Source organism: Amphiura filiformis, chromosome 8 (assembly GCF_039555335.1).
Source record: "Amphiura filiformis chromosome 8, Afil_fr2py, whole genome shotgun sequence".
Classification (NCBI taxonomy): Eukaryota; Metazoa; Echinodermata; class Ophiuroidea; order Amphilepidida; family Amphiuridae; genus Amphiura; species Amphiura filiformis.
Window position 1 is genome coordinate 39785988 of NC_092635.1, and position 25668 is coordinate 39811655.

At 36.9% G+C, this 25668-nt stretch overlaps 2 protein-coding genes across 2 annotated transcripts; both read right to left on the bottom strand.

Annotated features, from left to right (window-relative positions):
• Nucleotides 1–260: 260 nt before the first annotated feature.
• Nucleotides 261–20610, bottom strand: LOC140159522 (CST complex subunit CTC1-like). Its single transcript, XM_072183012.1, has 19 exons — nt 20445–20610; nt 19948–20115; nt 19322–19437; nt 18166–18232; nt 17391–17565; nt 16752–16826; nt 16355–16430; nt 15590–15676; nt 14246–14341; nt 13590–13651; nt 13134–13236; nt 12129–12343; nt 8954–9110; nt 5048–5806; nt 4584–4709; nt 3119–3222; nt 2140–2237; nt 819–1012; nt 261–287 (listed from the first exon to the last, which is right to left on the bottom strand). Exons 1-19 carry the CDS (start codon nt 20608–20610, stop codon nt 261–263), a joined length of 2871 nt encoding a protein of 956 aa, XP_072039113.1.
• A 4156-nt stretch (nt 20611–24766) lies between these two features.
• LOC140159524 (uncharacterized) lies at nt 24767–25399 on the bottom strand. Its single transcript, XM_072183013.1, has one exon. It carries the CDS (start codon nt 25397–25399, stop codon nt 24767–24769), a length of 633 nt encoding a protein of 210 aa, XP_072039114.1.
• Between the last annotated feature and the right edge of the window lie 269 nt (nt 25400–25668).

The following is a 25668-nucleotide window of genomic DNA, read 5'->3' on the forward strand; positions in this document are numbered from 1 at the left end:
ATAATAAATATATGTCCTTTGACATTGAAACAAACAAATTCAGTAGTATAGAGCTTGTTACACTATCATCCCTAGTGTCAAGCAGGGATTACATAACCCTATATCAACACAACACACCTGAATGCTACAATGCTTCCTGGTACAAGTCCAGCTGGATAGGTAGAAGATGACACATTGATATACACCCTAGCTGTTACATCATCATCCCCAGTGTCAAGCAGGGATTACATAACCCTATATCAACACAACACACCTGAATGCTACAATGCTTCCTGGTACAAGTCCAGCTGGATAGGTAGAAGATGACACATTGATATACACCGCAACTGTTACATCATCATCCCCAGTGTCAACCAGGAATGAAGATCATGTTACCTTCTTTTAACACAACACACCTGAATGCTACAATGCTTCCTGGTACAAGTCCAGCTGGATAGGTAGAAGATGACACATTGATATACACCCTAACTGTTACATCATCATCCCCAGTGTCAACCAGGAATGAAGATCATGTTACCTTCTTTTAACACAACCACAGAATTAAAACTAGAGAACCAGAACTCGGCCGCCATCTTGATACAGGCATGGAGCAAAAATTGGGGTATTCAGTTTCCCTCGGAATGCGCTCGAGGCATTCGTTGTCATGCAAGCGCGACATGGATGATGGGCATATTTTGAGAGATGCACTTGATGTGACCTGCACGCGAGTAACAAGACGCTTCAGAAGATGCAGAATTGTTTTCGTTCGTCTCCGCGCACCGTCCGCAAGGACCCAAATACCCCTAATTTTCTCCCCATAGCTGACGGCGCGATTGTACGTGGTATAGGGACTGGGAGTCCCGGTTATCCTTCTCCAATTCTGTGAACACAACACACCTGAATGCTACAATGCTTCCTGGTACAAGTCCAGCTGGATAGGTAGAAGATGACACGTTGATATACACCCTAACTGTTACATCATCATCCCCAGTATCAGCTGCAGGATCTTTGACAAGTACTTTCATCTGCCACTCTGTGAAGAAACCAAGAAAATGCATTTATCTACAAAGTTCGCTAAGGCAATTGCTTGTATCCATTTACAGGTGCACAATTTATATATTTTTTCAAAACATTGCAAGAAATCATTTGTACTTTGAAGCATATTGATTTATTAGTGTGTACATATTCCGTGATATATTGAAACACATACAATATTATTGACACAAATTTTCATTTCAAATCTTATCTTTAATTTAGTATATGGTATATGTGGTATAGAGAATTAGAAAGAATAACATAAATTCGGTTCCCAATGTGCTTTAAAGTTAAAAGAATAAACATATCAGTCACGGTAGCCATGGATGAAAAAGATAACAGACCACGTACAAGCAGTCAAAAGTTTCAGCATCACCCGATAATGAGGGCCGATTGTTCCATGAAATGCGACAGGCAAACCTGGTACGCACTTACCGCATATTTTTACAGTCTATCACGTAATCACAAAGGTATGCAACGCTCTATCGCATATATGCGAAGGCACGTAACTCTGCCGTGATTGTTAGACATGGCACAATCGAACAATCAGCCCTCATGAATATGCGAGAATTCACAGCATACAATGCATATGGACTGTTGATACATGGTCTGTAGTAGTCTTGTGGCAATTTTATGTGACAAAATTTGATGTGATCAAGCAAAATGAGTCAGATGTCGGGAATATTGATTCTGAGATATAGCCAATAATAGTATTCAACTTCCTTTGTATTGTATTGTTCTGAGCAACACTAAATTGGCCATATCTCTGGAACCATAAGTCTGATTATGATGGAGTTTTCAGCAAAATAAAGCTCTGAGAATGGCTCATGTAATGACATTGAAAACTGAATTTTGAATTGGATCGACATCAGACTCATTTTCACAAATGTGCCAACATTTTCTTCAATAATCTTGTCACTTTGGGCTATTCCAGTTGAAATCCATACACCCCCTGTAGAAGACATGACCATAATCTCCCCCACTGGGCATGTATACAAATTTCAAATGGAGTCACCTATTCAGGGAACCCCATTTGAAATTCACACTCCCTGTGTGGAAGATTAAGGTCATGTCTTCCACAGGGGGTGTAAGGATTTCAACTGGAATAGCCCATTTGCTACTGACCTGGTTGGGTTTGATGAGATCTAGTAGCTTTTGCTGTTGCATATTGACAGGATACAATCATGCCCCTGAATGAAACCACATTGTCATAGGGACCACTTCTACATGAAAACAAGTAAACAAATTGTATTTAAAATGTGTTGATTTCATAAATAAGCTACTCAAGACTGTAGTGTAACATTTATCAAATACATATCGTTATGAATTCGGCAGACAGCCGAATCCGGATTCGGCTTTTGGTAAATTCATTTACGCATTCATTACTTTTGAATTTGAGAATAAGGGATCAATGCTATACATAATAGAGGGCAGCATATCAATTTTTTAACGGAGATCAGATGATAACAGCATAGTAAGTATTCAAAAGAGGGCGGCATACAGGGTTAGCTAACGGTGATTCACAGTACGGTCAAAGACGATAACGGTTAAAAAATCGATATGCTGCCCTCTATAGGTAAAGCATTGATCCCTTGTTCTCTAATTCAAAAGTAATGCATGCCAAAAATGAATTTACCAAAAGCCGAATCAGGATTCGGCCGTCTGCCGAATTCATAACGATATATTGTAATTTATAATGCACAGCATAACTAGAAAAACCCCAATAAAATACATAAGAAAACATACATTACAAAACTTCATAACTTTAGAACCAAATATGCCTTTTGTGTTTTCAGTAATAGCCTAAGAGTGCACACCAGTAAATAAAAAAGTCTCCTACACCCTGGGAGGAAAAAAAATCAGTGTTTCAAACGAGGAAAAGTGTGATATGACAAAGTTTTCTTCCACACTCATTTTAGAAAGTCATTACTTTTACTCAACTTTAATATAAACTCTGTCTGGAGTATTTGCATGATGCTGTTTATTATACAAAATTCCCACATTTGAAAATTGCCATAATTTTCTTCCAGACTATTTTAGAAAGTCTTTAATTGACTCAGCTTAATAGAGATAGCTTATCAATGCCAATCACAGACACACTTACTCTGTCTGTAGTATATGTGTGATGCTGTTTAAACTACAAGCAGATTTGACATTAGCTTGAATTTGGTTGTATTCTCCTACAATCTCTGGTGGGATTTCATTTTCCTGTGAGAACAAGAAAATAATGAATATTTCAAAGTGTAAATAACATTATGCATCCCCACACTCGTGCACATCTACACCCTCACATACACACATACTTGTAAAGACTGGCAAATGAACACCTAAGATTAACTAGGACTGAGGCCAGGGTTGCTGAAGGGGTATTTTCAAATTTTTTTGACCCTTTCAATTGTGAATTTTTCCTCTGAAGGAGTCAAAAACATTGCCCAAGGGGTATTTTTATAATATTATTTTTGAAAACATATTTAACAATATGTGTGTTTTTGGAATCATAGGCGTAGATCCGGAGGGGGGTGTGGGGGTGGGAATCTCCCCCAATATTTTGGGGGATGGTCCATACAATCATCCCCCAATGTTGACGCCTGTATGTGGGTTTCTGACCAAATTAACCTCATATTTGGCCATTTTAGCCCCCAAAGTGCAAATTTTTGCGCGCTTCAAGCGAATTTATTCTACTTTTGCACCATATTTCAACAGTTTAGCTTCAAAATGGCAAACTTTTTTGTACCATAAACTTATTCTTTCTCCAAAAGGTGCTGGATTCACTATACTTCAAGACATTTTGTCACCCCCCCCCGAGTCAAAAAGAAATCTACGCCACTGTTTGGATCAGTGGCGGATCTAGAGCAGTCAGAAGGGGGGTGGGGCAATTTTAGAAGAAAATAATAATATTTAAAAATGCCCCCTGAGAAGTAAGAAACTTTTGCAAAATGAAGACCTAATTGAAGCAATTTGGTGGATCATTTTGGCACTATTAATGAGTAAATTTGTCAAACTGACACTATACAATTTTAGCGACTCGCAATTAATCACTAAAACATACATGGATTGATGCTGACAAAATGTGATGGGCCCTACATATCGGGATGAGGTCCTAAATGCCAAAAGCCGAGAATAAATGCACAATATCGGGTGTTTCTCTATTCAAATCTTGCAATATCTGAACGCGTACGTTTTCAAGATTTTGTACGCATTGGACTTTGGGACAATGGATTTGAAGGAGTCAGAAAAGTGCCTGAACGCGTAAATATGCGTGTTTTTTGCGTTAAAGTAAACCCTGACCGAGGCATTTTAAACCGAGGCCTTTTACACCTAAAACTCTGCACCAAACTATGGACCCACTTTAAGTGTTACAATCCAACAAAGACTTGACCCTATACCAGCAACATGGTCTGTTTTGCTTTATATTGTTTGCAATACACTGATGGGGGAAGGAACCAAGGACATCCACAGCTGGTGTGTGTCCAGTACTGTCCATGGTTATTGAAGTGTATCCAGGTGTGTGTCCTCATTTGACAGTGTTTATACATGCACACACACACCCCTACTTAGCAACCCCATACCTGAAGCATCGTCAACTTTGCAAACTGAGATACACACAAGACTTGTGTACTGCCAGCCTTCTTGATCACTTTGGAAAGACTGGTTTTGGAAGACTGAACAGCTGAGACTAACACAGATTCATTTGGCTGCAACAAAGTAAGAAATGTAAAAAATGTAATTAAGTAAGATGTCTCAAACCTAAAAACATTTAAATGGTTATTTTGCAGGATAATATATAGAAACATTTTCTAAAGTTTTTACTTTAAAAACTTTCTTGTGCTTCTGGAAATTTAAGCATTCTAGACATGCATGTTCTGAAGCATTGGAAGACATGATCTTAATCTTCCACACAGGGTGTGTGAATTTCAAATGGAGTTACCTGAATGAGTACCTCCATTTGAAACCTACACCCCCATGTGGGCAATTAAGGTCATGTCTTCCACAAGGGGTGTATGGATTTTAACTGTAATAGCTCAATACTCACAGGACAAGATGAATCCAAAGACAGTCGATAGACACAAGAAGGTACCAATGCAGGAAACCACTTCATAGCATCTTTGTTAAACCACAGAGCAGCAGGCGTGGTCTTTACTACATCTGATGAATCCCTATGTAGAATCTCACCATCTTTATCATCTTCACAAATGTCAATATAGTCAGCATCAACAAAGAATGAAAGATTTGCAGACTCTGCACTCTCCTGCTGAGGCCAACTTTTGGTTTTGACACTAAATATTGCACATTTCTTTGGTTTCTGTAATGTCAGTTTATCCATTCCAATATTGGGTTGTTTCAAACCAGCTGAAGCAGCAGTCCTCTTGACTGGTTTCTTAGAGGCATTTAAGCTTATTGCTGGACATAATATCACTGCATCTGTCAAGTCAAACACAGCATAAACTCGGCTCCAGTCTTGCTCAACAACTTGTGTGTTTTTCTGCTTTGAATCTAAGCATAAATTGTCTGCGATCTTTGAGATATCAGTTGTACCGCTACTTCCATCGCCTTCATGATGAACAAACTCTTCCATAACAATGAGAAATTTGTCAACTCTAATGACTTGGTCCAACATGGAAGGTGGTATCGGAGCATGAGAACCCTTTGTCTTTTCAGTTCCATCTTGGTAAAGCTCACTATGCTTCATTTGACTTTGCATATCTGTCACTAGACATGGTATAGAACCAGTTTTGTCCACTAGTAAAAGTTGACCTGTGGGCAAGTTGGTTTCTAGATACCCAACCAAAACCTGAAATAACAAAATGATAAAATTGTGAAGCACCTTGAACCATTTTTTATCCAAATAACACTCAATTTTGATACAGCACAATGTGTCACATTTCCTATACTTAAAGGTGAACCTCATTGAAAATAAAGTTATATATCAATGGAAAGCTTATGATGTCAGGATACTAAAAATTATTTTTTTCTTTTTTTTTGATGGCCAATAAAGCTGAATAATTAAAAAAAATGATTGAATTTTTGGTCTTTTTTAAGGCGCCCAAAAAGCACCCAAATCAATCGTCTATGACCTTGAGAATGCTCGTGACGTAAGCTCAGGGTTCAGATCACGTGATCCTACTCGGAAACATGTAAACAAGACTTGCTTCCTGTACTTTGCAAGCTGCCCGGCAAGTCTGATTTTCACAATAAAGCTTGAAATTAGAGGAATCTTCAAGTTGCTGGTTCCTTCTATATATATTAGAAATAATAGAATTATTGTCAACACATAAATTTTCCGTAAAGTTTTGACAAAATCAGTCATAACTGGCTGGGTATAGGCCTAACTGGGTAATGGGATCAATCCCATGAGCAAATGCTTGCTGCTACCGTTCATGTCATGGACTGAATAAACATGATCGAATAACAAATTAAATACTTGTTTGTGACATTCCTATTCTTGATTCATTTTAAAATATCTGATTAAAAAAATATCGTCTTGCAGTAATCAAAAAATAATAAAAACCGCTGATTTCATCAAATCCAGCCCATATAAAGGTTTTCATATTTAGCGCATTGCGATAATACATTCTTTCCACACAATCGCGATTGAAAGAAACAGATACTTGGGCAGATACTTTATTATAAAATAAATACAATTTAGGCTTAGTAGACCGTTATTTGATGGAATTCTGAAATCTGAATAAAATTAAAATATTGTCACTTGTGTCACGATTCTTTAATGATAGTACAATCAGTGTACGGTACTGAAAAAGTGAAACATTCATGTTTTATGGATTACCGAACACGATGCGTAAATTGCTGCTGAAGAAATTGCAGGGACGGATATGCACAAACATAGCGACTCTCTTCGGGGCTTCGTCCTCTGGTAGCACTTGCGCTGTGTGTTTCATGGGGTGTTTCAGCAGATTTGATCAATCGTTCCCTTATATTTGGAACATTTACAGGAATAAATTTTGCTGATGAAGTAGCAATAAGTTGGAAATATCAGAATGTGAATATCAAATCGGTCATTTTGTCTGCAAGTACAGTACAGTCGCGGATACTGAACACTCGGCGTAGTGAGACTCAGTCACTGAGCTCATCCCGTATGTATCTATATACGAGTTCGCCTATCATACATGAGCTTACATGACCGGTTGTAAAGCTAAGAAATAATTAAAAAATCCTGTACATGTACCTTATTCTATTCCTTTATTTTCTCATTGTGATAAGTGCATCTCAACTTGGTGTGACGATCTGAACTGGTAGCACTAGCAGTTATTTTTTGTAATCTGTTTTCATTCGGCTCTTCGTGAATCTTCGTGCTTTACTGCAATATTCCCTATGCACATCGTGGATGGCTTGGCCTATCCCAAAGCACCCCGGCCAGCACTTTTCACATTTTTAAATCCACACACTTTATTCAGGAACTTCATTCTTGATTTGATCATGATATTTCCTTCATGTTATTCTTATTTTATTGAAGATATTTTTCATGTAAAGTAAGTTGACAATGACTGAATTCGTGTATTGGCCCGATGCATGCCACAGTAATACACAGACATTGTGTTTACAATCAAACCCGAAGTAACTGTGTGTCCCTGGGCTGGCGTCATCAACGAAAGGCGGCCCATTTGAACGATTTGTTTTTGTAATTTAGGGGGGGGGGTGCCAATATCCAATCTTTGCATGGAGATTATGTCTAGCCTGGTACGCTATGCAAATAAAAATATTCTTTTCTGCTTCCTGACATCATAAGCTTTCCATTGATATATAACTTTATTTTCAATGAGGTTCACCTTTAAGCACAAGTGAGAATTTGTGAAAAATAACTTAAATTTTTGCTGGTCTCTTGAAAGGCCCTGAACTTCTTTACCTCTTTTGAATAAAGAAAAGAAACAGCGCAGTGATCTATAGTGAGTGACACACCGGGATAAACCCATAAGACTCAGCGCACTTAACAGGAATGTTAAAATGTTAATGTTAAAAAAAATTATAATTCTAATTAAAATTATAATATTTCCTGGTAGCTTTCCTCAAAACAAACATAATAGACAGCAATTTGTTGCTCAAATGCATAAATCTGAGGCCCTTTAAAATAATAAATAATATGAATCTGTTCTGCAAATAATCTCATTACACTCCAAACCAGTTTCATGATGGAAAAAAAGCATGCACTTACCATCGGAGCAGTAACGTTTATAGAGGCAATACATTTGCATGTCCAATTTTTTGAATGTGATATGATTTTGATATGTTGAACATCATCTGATTTGGTGAACAGGTTGGTTATGTCACTTATACAAGGAAATTGACAAAACACACCCTGGATAAGAGATAGAATACAAATACTCTGTATAATTTATTGAAACAAACAATAGCAGCATAACAGCATTGGGCTAATCCATTTGAAATCCACAACCCCCACTGAGAAATATTTAGGAATTCCGACCAAATGTAATAATTTGAATTATTCTAGATCCAACTGTTTTCATCCACAAAATGTGGGAAACAATGCAGAAGATTTTTGAATTCCAAACAAAATGTTCTGCTTTGAGGCCAAACTGTGTAAAATCAACAGTACTTTACACATTTCAAGTTTTCAACTGTAATTTAACACAAAACTGGCAGAAAATTTCCTAGAAGGAGCTTTATTAAATCCACATTTTTTCCAGGCATGCAGGTTTATAATCTGTTGCAAGGTTCCTTTTATCGTTAACCATCACGTATATGTGCCGGACGTCAATTGTCCGTGATAGGACCTTGTGAAAAAATAATATGCGCTGGACTATTAGCAGTACGCTTAATTTGTGTAAGGAATTCTGCAAATTATAATAGTATTTTAATACCTTCCAGTGATATTCATCATCAGGACAGTCCAATTTGCAGTCTACCAGTAATTTCTCAAAACATGACCTTTCTCAAGCTACTATGTTGTCCCTGTTCTACTTACTTTATCCAGACTGGATTTATTAGCCACACATGGTTGGGTTCTGTGGTTCAGAAATTCTTCATATACATTCCTCTTTGTTGCTGTAATCCACTCTAGACTATTAGTAGCTGATGGAGTAGTAAGCAGTTTCCATATGGCACTATGTTCTGCTTTTTTGCTTTGGGAAAAAAACAAACAAAAAACAGTCCACTTTTAGCATTGATAAAATACAGGGTTCAAAAGAAATAACTCCCCCCCTAAAATTACAAAACATTTCTTTGCATAACTTGATATATATTTTGTTGATTTGAAAAATTTAAAAGGCTGTGAATAGAGGAATTGTTTGTCAACCCTCCCAAAGTTGTTTCATTTGCAAAAACAATATTTTTGGTCAAAAATATTCACATTTTCCAAAAATGATGCTTTCAGAAAAAGTTGCACTTTACCACATTATATACAAAACATTCTCGATATTAATGTTAAGGTTGATTTAATTCTTGGTTTTTCCTTCACCTTTCTGTCTCCGATCCTTCAGGCACCCATGCAACCATCAACAGTGCAAAACAAAGATTTGTTGAACTTAATTTTGACGTAAAATGAGATTTTCTTTGAAGTTTTTAATCATCAGTTGTTTCAAAATAATAAAATCACAAGGAAGGATAAATGAGCTCTCCACGCATAAATTTGGCCAAAAGGGTGAACATTTACCTGTATTGGGTCAGTTGAAGCATCTTGCATTTTGATTTAAAATGATGGCTTTCTTGGATAAAGGTGTAACACTCATGATGTGGCCACAAGAGATTGGCTGCATGCAGTTAATTGGCCGAATGCTGACTTCCAACCGCCAATCTTTGTTGGCCATTTCTTCTTTGTCATGTACGCCTTTATTCAAGAGAGCCATTGCTATAGATCTTTGGCAACTGTCTCAGTCTACAATTTGCAAGTAAATTTTTCATCTCTTCTAGCCAACGAAAGAAATAAGCATCACACTGCAAACAATATTTCTACTCCTATACTGATTTTACCATTTTTGAAACACCGACTGAAAACCCAATTCATGTCAAAATTCATGTCAATGAATCATTGTTTTATACTGAAAGATGATTGCATGGGTGACTGAGTAATTGGATACATAAAATTTAAGACAAATTAACTAACAATTTACATTGATCACGTTGATATCGAGAACGTTTTTGTACATTACATGTATAGGATGTTGAAAAGTGCAACTTTTTTTTAAAGCATCATTTTTGGAAAATGTGATAATTTTTGACCAACAAAAAATGATTTTCAAGAAGAAGAAAATTGGGAGGGTAGCAAAAAGATTAATCTATTCACAGGTTTTTAAATTGTTCAAATCAACCAATTGTATGTCAAGTTATGCCACGAAATGTTTTGTGATTTTAGGGGGGGGGGGGAGTTATTTCTTTTGAACCCTGTAGTTACATGTAGTAACTGAGGTTAAGTGGGTACTACACCCCTGGCCAATTTTGTGCCTATTTTTGCATTTTTCTCAAAAAATTATAGCGCATTGGTGACAGGTAAGATATGTATATTATAGGGGCAAAGACTATAACTACTGCACTGAAAATTCAGCAACTCAAGGCAAGTAGTTATTGATTTATTGATCAAATATTGGTTTTCCTCATTTTTGACTGTAACTCCACAACTGTTGTCTGTGCTGAAATAAAATTTCCAGTGCAATAGTTGTAGTCCTTGCCCCTATAATATACATATCTTACTTGTCACCAATGCGCTATAATTTTTGAGAAAAATGCCAAATTAGGCACAAAATTTGGCAGGGGTGTAGTACCACTTAAGTGTAATAGAATAAATAATGGTAAGTTCAGTGTAGTCTTGTTCTAAATATAATGATTAGAGCACTGGTGATGCAGTACTGGTAGTTAAGGCTATGCTTTAAGTAGCGGTGAGTGTGTGTGACCATATATTGCGACACAATCAAGAGAAATGAGTCAAAGGTCAACAATTTTCAACTCTGATTTTTGTTCATTGTTCATTCAAGAGCTTTAGGTAAACCTGTATTTTCCGTCAATTTCTCATTATTTTCTGAACAAAACTCATTAAAATTCTACTAGAAATTAAAATAATGGTGTCAAATGTGTAGTTTGTCAATAAATTACTGTTATACCACGGTTTACCATCTCCCTCTGTCAGTAAAAATCGCCTATTTGCCCCTCTATCCTTGATCGTTACAATAAACAGAGGGCAGTATATTATACCTAAATAATTAAATAAATACTGCCCTCTGTTGGAGACATTGTTACCCATCTGAGACATTATATAATGATGGGTCGTTACTCTGATGCCAAATTGCGAACAAAAATTACTACCGAATTAAGAGTTACAGTGCATGCATAGTGGCTCGATCGCTACTTGAATATTGTATTAAACAGTAAACCCCGGTAGAAATTGATGATGTCATCGTAATTATTTCTTGATTTCATCGGCATCAAGATTCTGTCATCAAAACTCGGAGGCTGTTTCGGCCTCGGCGATAATAATCAACAGAGGGCGCTATGTAGCCTAATTAGCGACAGGGGGTGAAAGATCAGCTTCACGAAAGTTAATGAAAGAAAAACGATTTATTGAGTCATTGGCGATGACTGTATTTAAAATAATTGGTGTTTTTTTAATCATGATTGTTTCAACGTCATGCATACGTATTGTAGCACACATTTGACACCATAATTAATCAGATATTATAATTATTAGTATTTGGTTCTACAAATTGGAGAAAATTTATCGGACAATACAGGTTTTCCTAGTGCTCATGGTTCATTCACCATTTTAAAATGCTTAAACTTCTGGCTACAAAGTTACAAGTGATTCTCCAACTGTAAAATCAAGTAAACATACAAATGTATCATCTGTTTTTATAACTCAAAATTGATATTAGCGACATTAGACTTGTTTCTCTTGATTGTGTCATAAAGTTGAAAAGCTGAAAACAACTAGCAAACAGCTGAAATTTGGAAATCTCCTATACTTTTGTATTGAGCAAATGTACAAAAATACCTTAAAATCTAAACAGAAAAGCTGAAATCAAAAACTCACATCTCCACAAGGGGTTTAGGATTTACATTGGTTTATGGCATATCACAACTGTTAGTGAAATCAGCCTGACTGTGGTTAGAATATTCAAAACACAGACATGACAATAAAATATAATACCTACCTATAAATAAATGGTCCAAGCTTCTGTTGCAGTATTGGACAAATGCTACATAACCAATGCATTCTGGATGGGCTGGGATTTAGCTTGAGAATTAGATACAGAAGACTCTTGCCACTGTTCACCTTCACTTTATTATCTATATCTGGAGCTTGTTGGGAATGTTCTGTGATGACGACTGTGCTTCGTAAACAGCAAACAATACAGCGTTTGGGTGGCTATCATAGAGCAAAATAATATGTGTGTAATGTCAGGTGAACATTTGACACAACAGTTCATCAACTAAACCACCCACCCATCCCTCAGCTGGATAACTCACCACCATGTGTAAGTAGCATTTGTGATGTGATCAAGCAAATAAAATAAATCCTTGGTAGTGAAAATTGATTTCAATATACAACCAAACTCCAATAGTGTTTGTATTGAATTTTTACAGCAACATGAATGTGACCAAGTTACAAGACCCAGAAGTCTAAATCTACTGAATTTGCAAGTAATTGTAAATAATAAATCTTGCGGATTTAACATGCACTTCTCCATAGTACCTGCACAGTTCTACATTTATGTATTCCCCTGCCACTGACATACATCAGAATGGATGGGGTGAGGCAAGCGATTTGAAGCGCCTTGTCCAAGTGCACAACACATTAGCTTTGCAGAGATTCAAACCCATGACCACAGGCTGCCTCACAATTATGAGTTGAAGCTTTATCTATTACGCCATCGTATCCAAATTGACCTGTTATGCCACCATTTAAAGTACTACTTGGTCGGCTTATAATTGGGAAAAATTATTCGCTTTTTACTGCGCCCATCAAAAAACTTATGCTCATGTTAATCCGTGCAAATGCATGCCAGCCACATATTATGCAACTAGCGTAAGTACTGTGTCCAACTGTGTGCATGCCATTCTATATCAATACACAATGTTATGAGTCATTTTTATGCCAATTATAAGCCGAACAAACTTTACAAAATGAATCTTTCACTTGATATGTTTTTACTCACCTTTCCCAGCATGTAGTCATGTGCATTATACACAGCAATCTTAGTTCCAATCCTGTATCGCTGATACTGTTTGCTACCATCGTGCATATAGCATAAATATAACCTGTCAATCAAAAAAGTAAGATTAGCTGTATAAGGTGGCGCTCTTCCATTTGTTAAATGTATTACATTTGTGTCAAAATGTGAAGAGACATTGTGAAAAGTAACAATTATTTCAGGTAACAAAGAATTAATTAAGTAGTAAAACTGTTGGGTCTTTTGAAAACCTCTTCCAACTGTAGATTGTGGTGTAGACAATATCATACTATTGTAGAAATAATTAATGGTTTGAAATTATGTTTTTCTTTTCTCTATGTTTTAACACAGTAGCAAATAGGACACTGATTCAGTACACCTCACTCTAAATGACTTTATTGTATGCTTCAAGGAGTCTTTAATTAAAGATAAGTTATTCACCTGACACGCCCTTCTAGTTCATAGATGCCTGCCTCTGCATTTACACATTTAAGAATACTGCCCTGCAAAAATGAAAAAAAAATACAAATACTCATTAGCAGAGCAGGAATAAATGTGAATGACTGTGGCCATTAAGCAGTAGTGCAAAATATCTACCAGAAAATGGGTATATTTACTGAAATACTTGATGTGACATTCAGATTTGGATTTTTCAACATGCATTCTGATTTTATATTTAAGGTGTGTGACCCAATTCGGGTTATCCCATCCAAAATGCAGATTCTGGAATCAGATGAAATCTCATATCTTTCTCAAAACCCCAGTGACATTTATGGCCTGGAATATGGTTTGTTTGGTAGTTACCACCCCGGAAGTGTTTTATGGGGCACTGTGATACACATCTAAAATCCAAATTGCTGAAGCAACTTAATTAAACTACTTAGAATAAGAATGTTCATGGTGATGGGCCTCATTGAATGCAAGGTTGGAACACCATGTGTTACAATCGGACCACACACCTTTGGATGAATTAATCTTGCATTACAATGAGTTTCTGACAAAATATAACTTATTTGACTGATATAAAATTTGTGAAATGTTCATTAGTAGAGAGAATAAATAGTTTTTAGAATTCTTGAATTTGAATGTCTACTTACTAAAATTGTTGGTGTGACAGTCATATTATTGGTTTCAACTTCCTTCACACAAGTCTTTGATTGACACACTAGTACTGGATGCGGAGATTTTGTGCCCTGAAAATGACATGAAAAATAAGTAAATATTTACCATGATATATAAACTGGCCTCAAAAAGAAACTTATAATTTTTCACAAGGTCATATTTTATTTTATATTACTCATGCATAAATTCTAGACAGTTCATTGGTTGATTACCATTTATCATTTTTACTATCACCCTCTCCGTGTGATAGTCTTTACCATCATGTGCTCTGCCGTAGTGCGCCTGCGCCAAGCCGGCCCGTGCGCTGACTCTTGGACTCGCCGATTTATAGTTATGGGGTGGACCCCAAAATGTGAAGTATATCACGGCAAAACATGGTGTTATGTTGATGAAAAAATGTATTTCTTACCTTAAATAGTATTTTAGTAATAGAATTTATGCATGAGTGATATAAAACAAATATTAACTGTCTTAAATTTGTGTAATGGTGAAATATAATCACTCGGTGAAAGATGTATTGTTCCATTACACTCGCCGTTCCGGCTCGTGGAATGGAACAAGCCATCTTTCACCTCGTGATTATATTTCGACCATCACACTCATAGACAGTTAATATTTGTATATTACTCTTTGGAAATAATCACCTGTGTAAGGATCTTGTACACATTCTCACAGATTTATTTTGCTGGGTGCCAACTATTCGCCTGTGAATGTTTACCAGGAAGCTGTTCCGTGTCAGTGCATTTTGCTGTTGTGTCAGTGGGACAACTGCTTGGTTACTGACACGTGTTTAGAGTAGAGTATTGAAGTAATCCTGTGTGTAATTTGTGTTCATTTTTATTCACAGGATTTTAAGATATGACCTTTTATGTAAATTATAAGTTTCTTTTTGAGACCAGTTTAATTTAATTGAATTACAGTATCACAATAATTGCCATCCAAGTCAAAGGCATCATAAAAAGCTCTACCCAGCATGGTAGATTACAGATAATTACAATGACCGAGAAAAGATATTAATAATTAATATATTTACTTTGTTCTTTATTTTTGTAGTTGATAGCTTAACTTAATTGATTAAAAATGTCAAGTAGAGATAATAACACAGGTATCACATATACTGCTTTGAATCTTTCCAATGGCACATTGTATTTCATTCAAATTGAGCTAATGTGCATTTAAATTCCAAACGAAGGTTCCTAAATACGGGAGTGGACAGCCCCCAATTCTGAGTAATAATATGTCAAATTTAGGTGGTCCTACAAATGTTTCATATTAATAAATTAGACTGTCATACTTGATATTATACCACATTGCCATACCTTGTTTATTGTAGTTAGTAGTACATTTGTAATAGTATACATCTTGCCAATGTGGAGGAAGTGATATAAGTACGCATTCTCCATTTCCTGAAAGAATTCAAAATATTTACAGTAGAGTATAAAGAGTGCTCATATATTACAACCCTGATAAAGAGCCTAAGAAAGAAAAAGAAGATCATTGGCGACCACTATAGTCCATATGGTTTCCTTGAGACAGTAACGTGTGGTACATGCGCAATTAAAGGTGGTGTGTCTGCAGGGCACAGTTACTTTGCACCACATCGTGTGCTACTGATGTAACGCCTTAGAACACGCATATATCACATGCGGATGCTACTTTCAAAAGGATGCCAAATGGAATATACCGGTGTTGTTGACCTTCAGGGCTCAACCAGAGCTATATAAATCCGAAATTTATTTATTTTATTTAACCACTCCTCTTAGGAGATGTACACTTGATGTTGTTCTCTTTCAAAGCAACTGAAATGTGCCTCAGACTACAGACCATATTTTGTTGGATATTATATTCTTCTGGTGTTGCTTTGGACTAAGCAAGCATTACACAGTCAAAATCTGGATGAAGACCTGACTCTCTTCGCTTGCTTACTTCTATAGTAATGTGTAGTTCTCAATAAACTGACAAGTCCTGTCACAATGTATTACACTTGGTTGTTAATCCTACACAATTGAAAAGGGCAATACTAACAAGTTTTAATTCACATCTTTTATTTGTAATTACACACATATGAACATGGTTGATCTTACCTTTGATAAAATTGTAACTTTGGAGTCACTGGAGTCTCCACTAAGTTCAACAAAGAAGAATGGTGTGCTTCTTACTCTGAACAAAAATAAATTAGGACATAAATCACTTTTAAAAGGAGAGACAATATCATGCTATGAATAAATGAATGAACATGTATTCATATTCCTATTTAAATAGTTCCACTGTCATAACATGATATTGAAGACGAATGTGAGTGATGGTATGTTGACCTGGAATTCAATACAGAGTCTTGGGTTTATAAGCACATAATTTCAGGTTCACGCATCACAGCTTTTTTCTGGCACTTACAGAATCGAACCAGAGTTGCAGCAATGAGAAACAAGTGCTTTGAAAACTACATAGACTTGCCTCCTATTCTAATTTGGGAATCCTCACCTGTATAATGGACTCTTAGCTGTAACAAATCCACTTAATGTCACATGTGTTGGCATCTTCTTAGCACCCTCCTGACTGAAATATAGAAGATTTACTGATATGAACACAATGAAAATTCTGATTGGCCTTTCAAGAACTTTAAACCTTCTTAATATAGGCATTATTAAACCTTATTTGATTATGAAACCCAATGTTGGGAGGTGCAATTAAAATTGAAAGTGGTTCCAATTTTTCCCCTCCTTGTAAACATTATATCACATCAGATTCTAACAAAGTAAGAAAGTTAAAGGTTGTGTCATAGCAATGCCCACAGGCCGAAGTGCCAATCTCCTTTTCCTTGGTGTTTAGGCCAGACTTGCTTGAATTAACTTGTTGTGGGCCTGTTAATTTACACAACCTCTCTATACTGTATAAGTGGTAATTTTTGTGAGGGTTTTATTTTCACAGATTTTGTGAATGGAGTTCTATCCGCGAAATGAACACCTCACGAATATATGTAATAATGTATTGCAAGTATAGGGAAAAACTGTGCAATCACAAAAAAAAAACCAATCGCAAAAATGTCTCTCACTGCAAATCGTGAAAATAACTGTATGTAAAAATTACCACTTATACAGTACTGTCAACATCCTGCTTTACCTGCGATCTGCCATAAGTTGTTGAGCATCTTCTACATTCATGGTATCATCTTGTGGTACTATCTGGCTCATCCAAGCTGGCCATCCTGTGATGTCCGTTGCAATCACATCATTGAGAGGAACTAGATGAGGTTTACATTGGTGGCACACCTCAATGGAATTTGAATCTCTCTTGTCTGTTGTAAGGATAACATATGTAAGATGAGTGAAAAGAATTCAAAACTCGCCACTAAAATATTTCTGATAATTCTACTTTATAGTGGCGATTCCCCGCAGGGAACATTTTGTATAAACACAATCATTTGTCACATCGAACAGATGCACTTGTCAATTGTTACATGTTCCTTCTTTCATGAAATCTAGCCACTGAATTAAAACCAGAGATCCGAGACTCCCTATACTGCCACATGCAATTGGGAAAATGGGGGTATTCGGGTCTTTGCTGACGGTACCCGGAAACAAATGAAAACAATTCTGTGCAATAATCACACTATAACACATTGCCTTGCTCCTTAGATGCCGTCAGTGCTGCCATATTTTGACAACAACTTTTATCATCTATAACTGTTGTACTGGCTCCACAAATTCAAACTGCCTGGTATTAGTGTCATATGGCAACTGACATCTGCAGAGTTTTGATGTAACAGGTCGCATTTGCTATGACCTGATGGAGTTGGTCCATGTCAGTCAATCGTATAGTAGGTCCATTTGCCATCAACAAACTTTACATATAAAATACATTTAGCAAACTATATAGCATTGAAGAGTTACTTTACCTGAAATGTAATTCCAGCAATGTAGCACAACCAATTGTCTCAACCAACTCATGTCACAGTTTAATATCTGTATTAGAATGGACATAAAACAAAGATGTACATGTTGAATGGTTACAGTATTTTTTTTACTGCAACTGATAATAATTTAAAAAGAACATTATGATAATGTCAAAATGTTGCTTTACAATACTTTAATTGTGTGATGAACAAAAGTTGGTTTTTGCAAGGGGCACCCAATGGGTGCCCTCGCAAAAACCACACATATTTGAGCTATTTATTACTCTAATTAAAGGCATAGGCCTACAGTCATGTTTTGGCTATGACCTTTAAAAAGTTATTTAAAAAAAAAATCCAGATCGACCGACCCAATTCTGAAAAAGTTGTGGAGGACAAGCAAACAATTTTTTTGTGCCTAACTTATGATGTACTCCACGGACTTGCAAGTATGTTTAATTTCCAACTAAACCCAAAGAGACATGTTTGCCTGTTACTAAAGAAGAGCAAACTACTGTACCCCCAAATTCTTTTGCTGTGTGCCTGGTAAATTAAAGAGCAGGCTGTTTTCAGTCTTAGTGTAATGCATTGTGCTCACAGCCTGCACAAATCTCTATACCCAAACCTTTGTAAAGCTCAAGCTAAAAGATGCAAATGATTGTTTAATATCAGGCTTTTGCTGATACATTTGGGAGGTGGACTTTTTTGGTGTCCATATGTGACAAACCAATATGGCAATTCTGAGTGGGTACTCTTTGGGCCTAATCTCTTTGCTGAATTAACTCCAGAGCTGCCAACATTGGAATATGTAAATGCAGAAGATTTCTGTAAAAAAAAGTTTAAGATGTGGCTCTCTCGCGCCAAGGGCAGTGGCCCTTGCGTGGGATTAGCGCCCCCAAAAGCTCCTGGATGTTAGCTTTTTGAGACCCTTAAAAAATGCCTTTCCAAGGCTACCTAACCTTTTTTTGGCAAAAGGACAGGACAGTGGGCGTATAATTGATTTTGTTTTGATTTTTAGCCAGATGGCTATAAATGCAGAAGATTTAGCTAGATGGCTGCAAATGCAGAAGATTTAATATGTTTTGCAGAAGACAGAAGATTGTCAGCAAATAAGGAAGTCTTCTGCAGGATCAAGAAGGGTTGGCAGCTCTGTAACTCTTACCTGACATGGTACAAGTCCCGTATGATCCTTAAGGAAAAGTCGTTCTGTTTTGTCACCTTCCTTGCATACATTGGTTAGGTAGCCTATCAGTAGATTGCTATGCAATGGTATGGAATCTATAATAATACAAAATTAAGAAAAAACTTAGTGTATCCTCTTGAACTTGACCTAGTGAAGTAAGCTAAAAACAACTTGCATTTAAGTTGAACAGTGGATTGTAACATCTTTAATATCACATTCTTTAATATTGCATTCTTTCATGGTTTATTACATTCACAGCTATCTGGTTGAATTACAATAATTAAAACACAATAACATATAAATATAGCACATACAGAATACAGAGAAAATCTACAAAAATAGAAATTGATATGAAGCTAAAATGCTAAAAATATTCAAATCAAAAACACATCCAAATTAGTAATGCATCCAATGATGTAACTCAATATATATTCCTTTGTACCCTGTTATTAACTGGCCTTGAAATTGAGTGGCCACGCCTTATGAGTGGCCTTTAAAATGTAAATTGTGAAACCTGTTCATATGTTAACCTTGCACAGACAGAAGAACAAAACAAACACATTTTTTGAGAACACTGACTAACTTCATATTCAGCAATAATTTACCTTGTCCTAACTCACACTGATTTGTGCAATTATGATGGGGTGACCGAAGACAACCATGACAGTTGTCTGACCCTGCTGATGACTGCTGTTCCAACTGTCTAATGTTCAACAGTGTCCATGTTGATGCATCTCTTGCTGACCTATTCTGAAATCCCTCTCTATTCCTTTCTGAAAGTGAAGAATTTTAACAGAGAAAATCAAAAACTAGAGTGGAATAAAACTATTAATGATGTGAAGTTCAGTAGATTTTTACTTACAAAGCAGAGAAAATCACAGATGGATCAAGTTTGCCTTAATTAAATGAAAAATATAGCACCAAATAAATTTAATTCTATAACTGACAACATTCAAGTGTTGACGAATCCATGATTGTTCCCCCTCCTCCAATGTTCACACTTGGTAAATCAAACACCAAGGTTCTTTGCCCGTAATCATTCATTTAACAGCAATTCACTTCTTTTCAGCATTTTGCTATCTAGTAAACATGCAAAACTTACCTGGAGGGATGCAGCGCAATGTTTCAGTTAACTCGGTAGCAACTTCCTTACATCTACATAATGATAGTTGATGCTCACTGGTGCCTGTGCATAACACTTGGTGAATGTGTTGTTGGACAGACAAGACAAAAACGGCATCCTCTACATGTGTCAATTGTGAAGCCATGGCATTGTCTCAGTTGAAAAAAATCCTAAATAAATTATAAACAAAAACTATTATAATCTGTATGCAAACTTGCAAAGGCATGATTTTTTCCCATTCTTACAAAATAGATTTGAAAAAACGTCAGCCTCATAACAAAATTGCCCAAATCATTTTTCCATGTTACTTGTTTGCAATTTTGACCCTATTGAGTAATAAACTAATAAATAGTTCACCTTGGATGTGTTTCTTTTACAATTCACTCTGTCGGACATCCGGGAACATTGTCCCCTTCGTTCCCTTTGCACAAGCGTGCGCATAGCAACCAGCTTGAGAAAGGGGAACTGCACAGGCGCACACTGGTTTTTGTGATGTCAGACCGAATGCCATCAAACTGCATCATTGTATATCTCAAATTAAAGCCCTTGAGTAAAGAAAGACAAAACTGACAACCGTTTTGTCATAGCACTCTCCGTAGCAAAGTTACATCTTGTCAAAGATTGACTTTCATCAAAAAGATTCAGCTAACAAAACAACATTTCGGTGGTGTTTCTAGATCTTAAAACAGTGATAGTCTCATGATGAATTGATGATAGCAGCTTTTCTATGTGGAACTGCCATCAAAATCCCTCTAAAATTCCATGTGCGATTGTCTCATCACCAAAAAAAATCATATGTGACACGATCAAGGGAAATGAGTCGGATGTCGCTAATATTGATTTTGAGATATTGGCAAAGAAAGTGTTAAAATTCTTTTGTTTCATATTGTTTTCAGCAATTGATAAATTGACGTAAGTCGTAACTTCACAAAGAAAAGTGGTATCAACATGTTTCTGAGAGCTCTCAATGTCCTCTTTAGAAACATGTGTAAAACTCATTTTCGACCAGGGCCGACACGTGACTCATTCCCCTTGACATGCTCGATCATCATGTAGGTATGCTAGGTGAATTCAAATTTCCCATCAAACTGCATCATTTTACATATCAAATTAAAGCCCTTGCCCTTGAGTAAAGAAAGCCAAAACTGAAAACATTTTTGTCATAGCACTTTCCGTAACAAAGTTACATCTTGTCGAAGATTGACTTTCATCAAAAAGATTCTGCTAGCAAAATTCCCCAAAACAGCATTTAGGGGTGTTTCTAGATCTTAGTCTCATGGTGATAGCAGCTTTTTTTAATGGAACTGCTATCAAAATCCCTCTAAAATTCCATGTGCGACTAGCTCATCACCATAAAAAATCATATATTTGGGTCCAGTGAAGTATAGAAAACATATTTATGTAGGTTTCCTTCACCGACCTGTTCTCGAAAAAAAATTCAAATTTCTATGTAAATATGCATTGTCATTGAAGAGATTCATCAGGAGTGTCTATATAAATTATTACTAGAGTTCTCATAACAAATCCAGGTACTCACAATTAGTAGTGACGTTTCGCAACCTTACTGGCTGGTTGCTTCTTCTTGACTGAGCTGTATCCAATACTAGCACTTGCTGTCTTAGCTGTAGTGTTGCCAGTTGATTTTTCTTAGATAAGCTGATTGTAAGCATGACTGAGAAAATAAGCTGCGCCCCCCTCATTGTTCATAGCTTGCTCGTTGCGCCTCCTGATCCAGATTGACTCTCTTATCCATCTTGGGAACTTATCACTTTCTCGATGAAGAATTTTGGCCCCCTCCCAGTCTATGATGTGGTTGTGCTCTGCGGCGTGATCTGAAATGGCAGACTTGTGTTGTTCTGAAACCGATGATAACCGAGCGGCTCTGGTACACGTCCTTTGGCTGATTTTATCTGATTCTGATTCACTCAGCAAATGTGGTTATCCAGACTGGTCGTTTGAGAGAGTCAAACAGCAGCGCACCAACAAAACCGTTAAGTCCAAACCTAAGAAGAACTCGGACGATACAAAATCTCGGGGTATGGTAGTTATACCATATGTGCAGGGTGTCTCAGAGAAAGTTCAGCGGATTCTGAAGAAACACAGTGTCTCTGCAGCAGTGAAGCCACACACCACACTGAGGAACATGTTAGTTCACCCTAAAGATAAAAGGGACATAAGTGAAACATCAGGGTGTGTGTATGAAATTCCTTGTCGCAACTGCACCCACACTTATGTTGGGGAAACAGGTAGACAGTTTGGAACAAGAATGAAAGAACATCAGAAAGAATCAGATAAAATCAGCCAAAGGACGCGTACCAGAGCCGCTCGGTTATCATCGGTTTCAGAACAACACAAGTCTGCCATTTCAGATCACGCCGCAGAGCACAACCACATCATAGACTGGGAGGGGCCAAAATTCTTCATCGAGAAAGTGATAAGTTCCCAAGATGGATAAGAGAGGCAATCTGGATCAGGAGGGGCAACGAGCAAGCTATGAACAATGAGGGGGGCGCAGCTTATTTTCTCAGTCATGCTTACAATCAGCTTATCCAAGAAAAATCAACTGGCAACACTACAGCTAAGACAGCAAGTGCTAGTATTGGATACAGCTCAGTCAAGAAGAAGCAACCAGCCAGTAAGGTTGCGAAACGTCACTACTAATTGTGAGTACCTGGATTTGTTATGAGAACTCTAGTAATAAAATATGCATTGTGTTTGGGCCCCGGTCTAGGCGAATTTCGCTGACTAGCAAATGTGTTAACTAAGGTTTGCCTGGGATACCTACATCATGATCATTCATGTCACACATGCACATATTTGGGTCAAGTCAAGCTTCAAGTATCGACAACATATTTGTAGGTTTCCTTGACATGCTTGACCAATAAGCCCAATCGCCATTCTAACTTCCGGTTTTTGAAAGCAGTTTTAGGACAGTTTGACCTCTGACATATCGAGAAAATTTACGTAATTATTATTAATTTTCTTATTATTGTCACAATTTTGATCATTAAAATACCAAATAATTAATTATAAAACACTAATATTTTTTATATTTGTTTTAAATATTGTAAAACATTTTAAATTATATTTTGTACGTACAAAAACCCAATATTTCTGAATTTTCTGAAAGGTCAAAGGACAAAGTGTCCTAAAATTGCAAAAACTGTCCTACAAATTACAATGCATTGCAAACTTCCAATGCCGATTGGGCTTATCTTTTCTTTTAAATTTCTATGTATATGTATTGTGTTTGGGCCCTGGTCTAGGCCAATTTGGCTGACTAGCAAATGTGTTAACTAAGGTGTGCCTCTCATATCTAATTGCTGGTCCGTGAATGGTCACTCAGCTCAGACTCAGTGGAGGAGGTAAGCTTAAACTTACAACTTAAAATAGCACACTTTTCATTTTAAATTGTTGTCTTATAACAAATCCACAGTGGCAATACTAGTACATTTCACATTACGAAATATTATTAAGCTTATGTTTTACTTTTAAGAGTAAATTTACCACATACAAGTATCTTGAATTCTGCGCCGAATCTGCGAACACCAATGGCTGCAATGGTAATAAGCGTTTTTAAAATACAAAAACTACCTTTTATTTGTTCACTATTATTGCGACATAGATTTATCATAAAACAATAACTAAGACAATAATTTCAATTAAACATAATTTATTGAATTCAAAATTTTAGCAAAATTTCTCATCTGGATGTAAATTAATTAAAATTTGATTATTATTGAGAAATATATTTTGTGTCTGGAAACAAGCTAATCAATCAATTATGTTATAAGGTGAAGTTACTTTTAGAAATGACATTCACAACCATGTACAGGTATCCCTGCTCTGTATTTATTTATCTACTTACTGGTGTTTACATGTCTCCATGCAAATGCCATGGTCATGATCATCGATGGGGACTTGACGCTCAAAACGAAAGGTAATTTCTGGTTTTAAATGTGTTTTTTTCAGTTTAACAATACATTGTACTGTTTGTTTAGTTTGTATTCCTTGATTCTGTATGTTTTTTGCTACATTAAATTAGGGGTTCATTCATATATTTTCATGACTGGTTCTGGTTCTGGTTCTGGTTGAGTCGGCATTGCCAGACATGCTGTACTTCACCAACTTCGCGGTCAAAGGTCTATGCGCATTTAATGGCGTCGCGTCGTGAAAAGAGCTAATTAATGAAGTTTATTTTGAACATTTCCCGCTCGTCGCTGTCACTGTCGTCTCGTCGAGGTCATTCCAGTCGGTCGTCGTTCTGTGGAAGTAGCTGAATTTGTGCACATCCTTCCTGATCAGCTCCTTTTGAGTTTCCTGCTGTTTCCTCTTGTTTTCAATCCTGCTGTTCCACCCTGATGAACATAGTCTTCCGCTCTAATTCCAACTTCCCCATTCATGATCCTATACATGAGCTGGAGTCTGGCGTCTTTTCTTCTGTCTTGTAACGCTTCCCATCCCAGCACTCTGGTCATTTCTGTGACACTGCTGAGTTGCTTGTAGTCATTCATACAGAATCTTGCTGCCTTTCTCTGCACTGCCTCGATGGCTACGATGTCCTTCTTCTTATACGGGTCCCAAGAGCAACCAGCGTATTCCAGGATTGGACGTACCAGCGTTTTATAAGCTGTCTCTTTCATTTCTCTCGGGCAAAACCACAAGTTACGCTTGAGGAAACCAAGAACTTTGTTGGCTTTGGATGTCAACTTCTGGTATTGAGCCTTCCAGCTCATCTTGCTATCAATTTCGACACCAAGGTATGGATGAGAGTCTACCTCTTGCAGCGGTTGTCCACAGAAGTTGTAACTTCTGTCGGGCGCTTCTTTCTTAGTTGATAGCTTCATGACTGAACACTTGGCTGGGTTGAATGACATCTCCCATTCCTCTTGCCACTTTTCCAACTGGTGTAAATCTTTCTGCAGTATGTCCATCTCTCTACTGGTCTTCCCAGATGTATATATGACGCAGTCATCTGCAAATAATCTAGCAGTACTCCTGATGTTGTTTGGCAGGTCATTTATGAATAACAGGAACAATAGGGGCCTAGTACTGTACCCTGAGGTACACTAGAAAGCACCTCCCTTGGGGCCGATACCATGCCGTTGCATACCACCTTCTGAGATCTTTCAGTCAAGAAGTGTCTAATCCATTTCAGCAGGGATCCTCTGATACCATGGTGATCAAGTTTGCCAAGGAGTCT

Excerpts from the sequence above, each read along its gene's own strand:
- LOC140159524 (XM_072183013.1), bottom strand. The coding sequence starts at position 25,399 with ATGGACATACTGCAGAAAGATTTACACCAGTTGGAAAAGTGGCAAGAG.
- LOC140159522 (XM_072183012.1), bottom strand. The coding sequence starts at position 20,610 with ATGGCTTCACAATTGACACATGTAGAGGATGCCGTTTTTGTCTTGTCT. Across the intron at positions 13,237-13,589 it reads GAACTAGAAGGGCGTGTCAG|GTTATATTTATGCTATATGC; the intron begins GTGAATAACTTA and ends TTTGATTGACAG. Across the intron at positions 3,223-4,583 it reads CAAAGTTGACGATGCTTCAG|GAAAATGAAATCCCACCAGA; the intron begins GTATGGGGTTGC and ends TTGTTCTCACAG.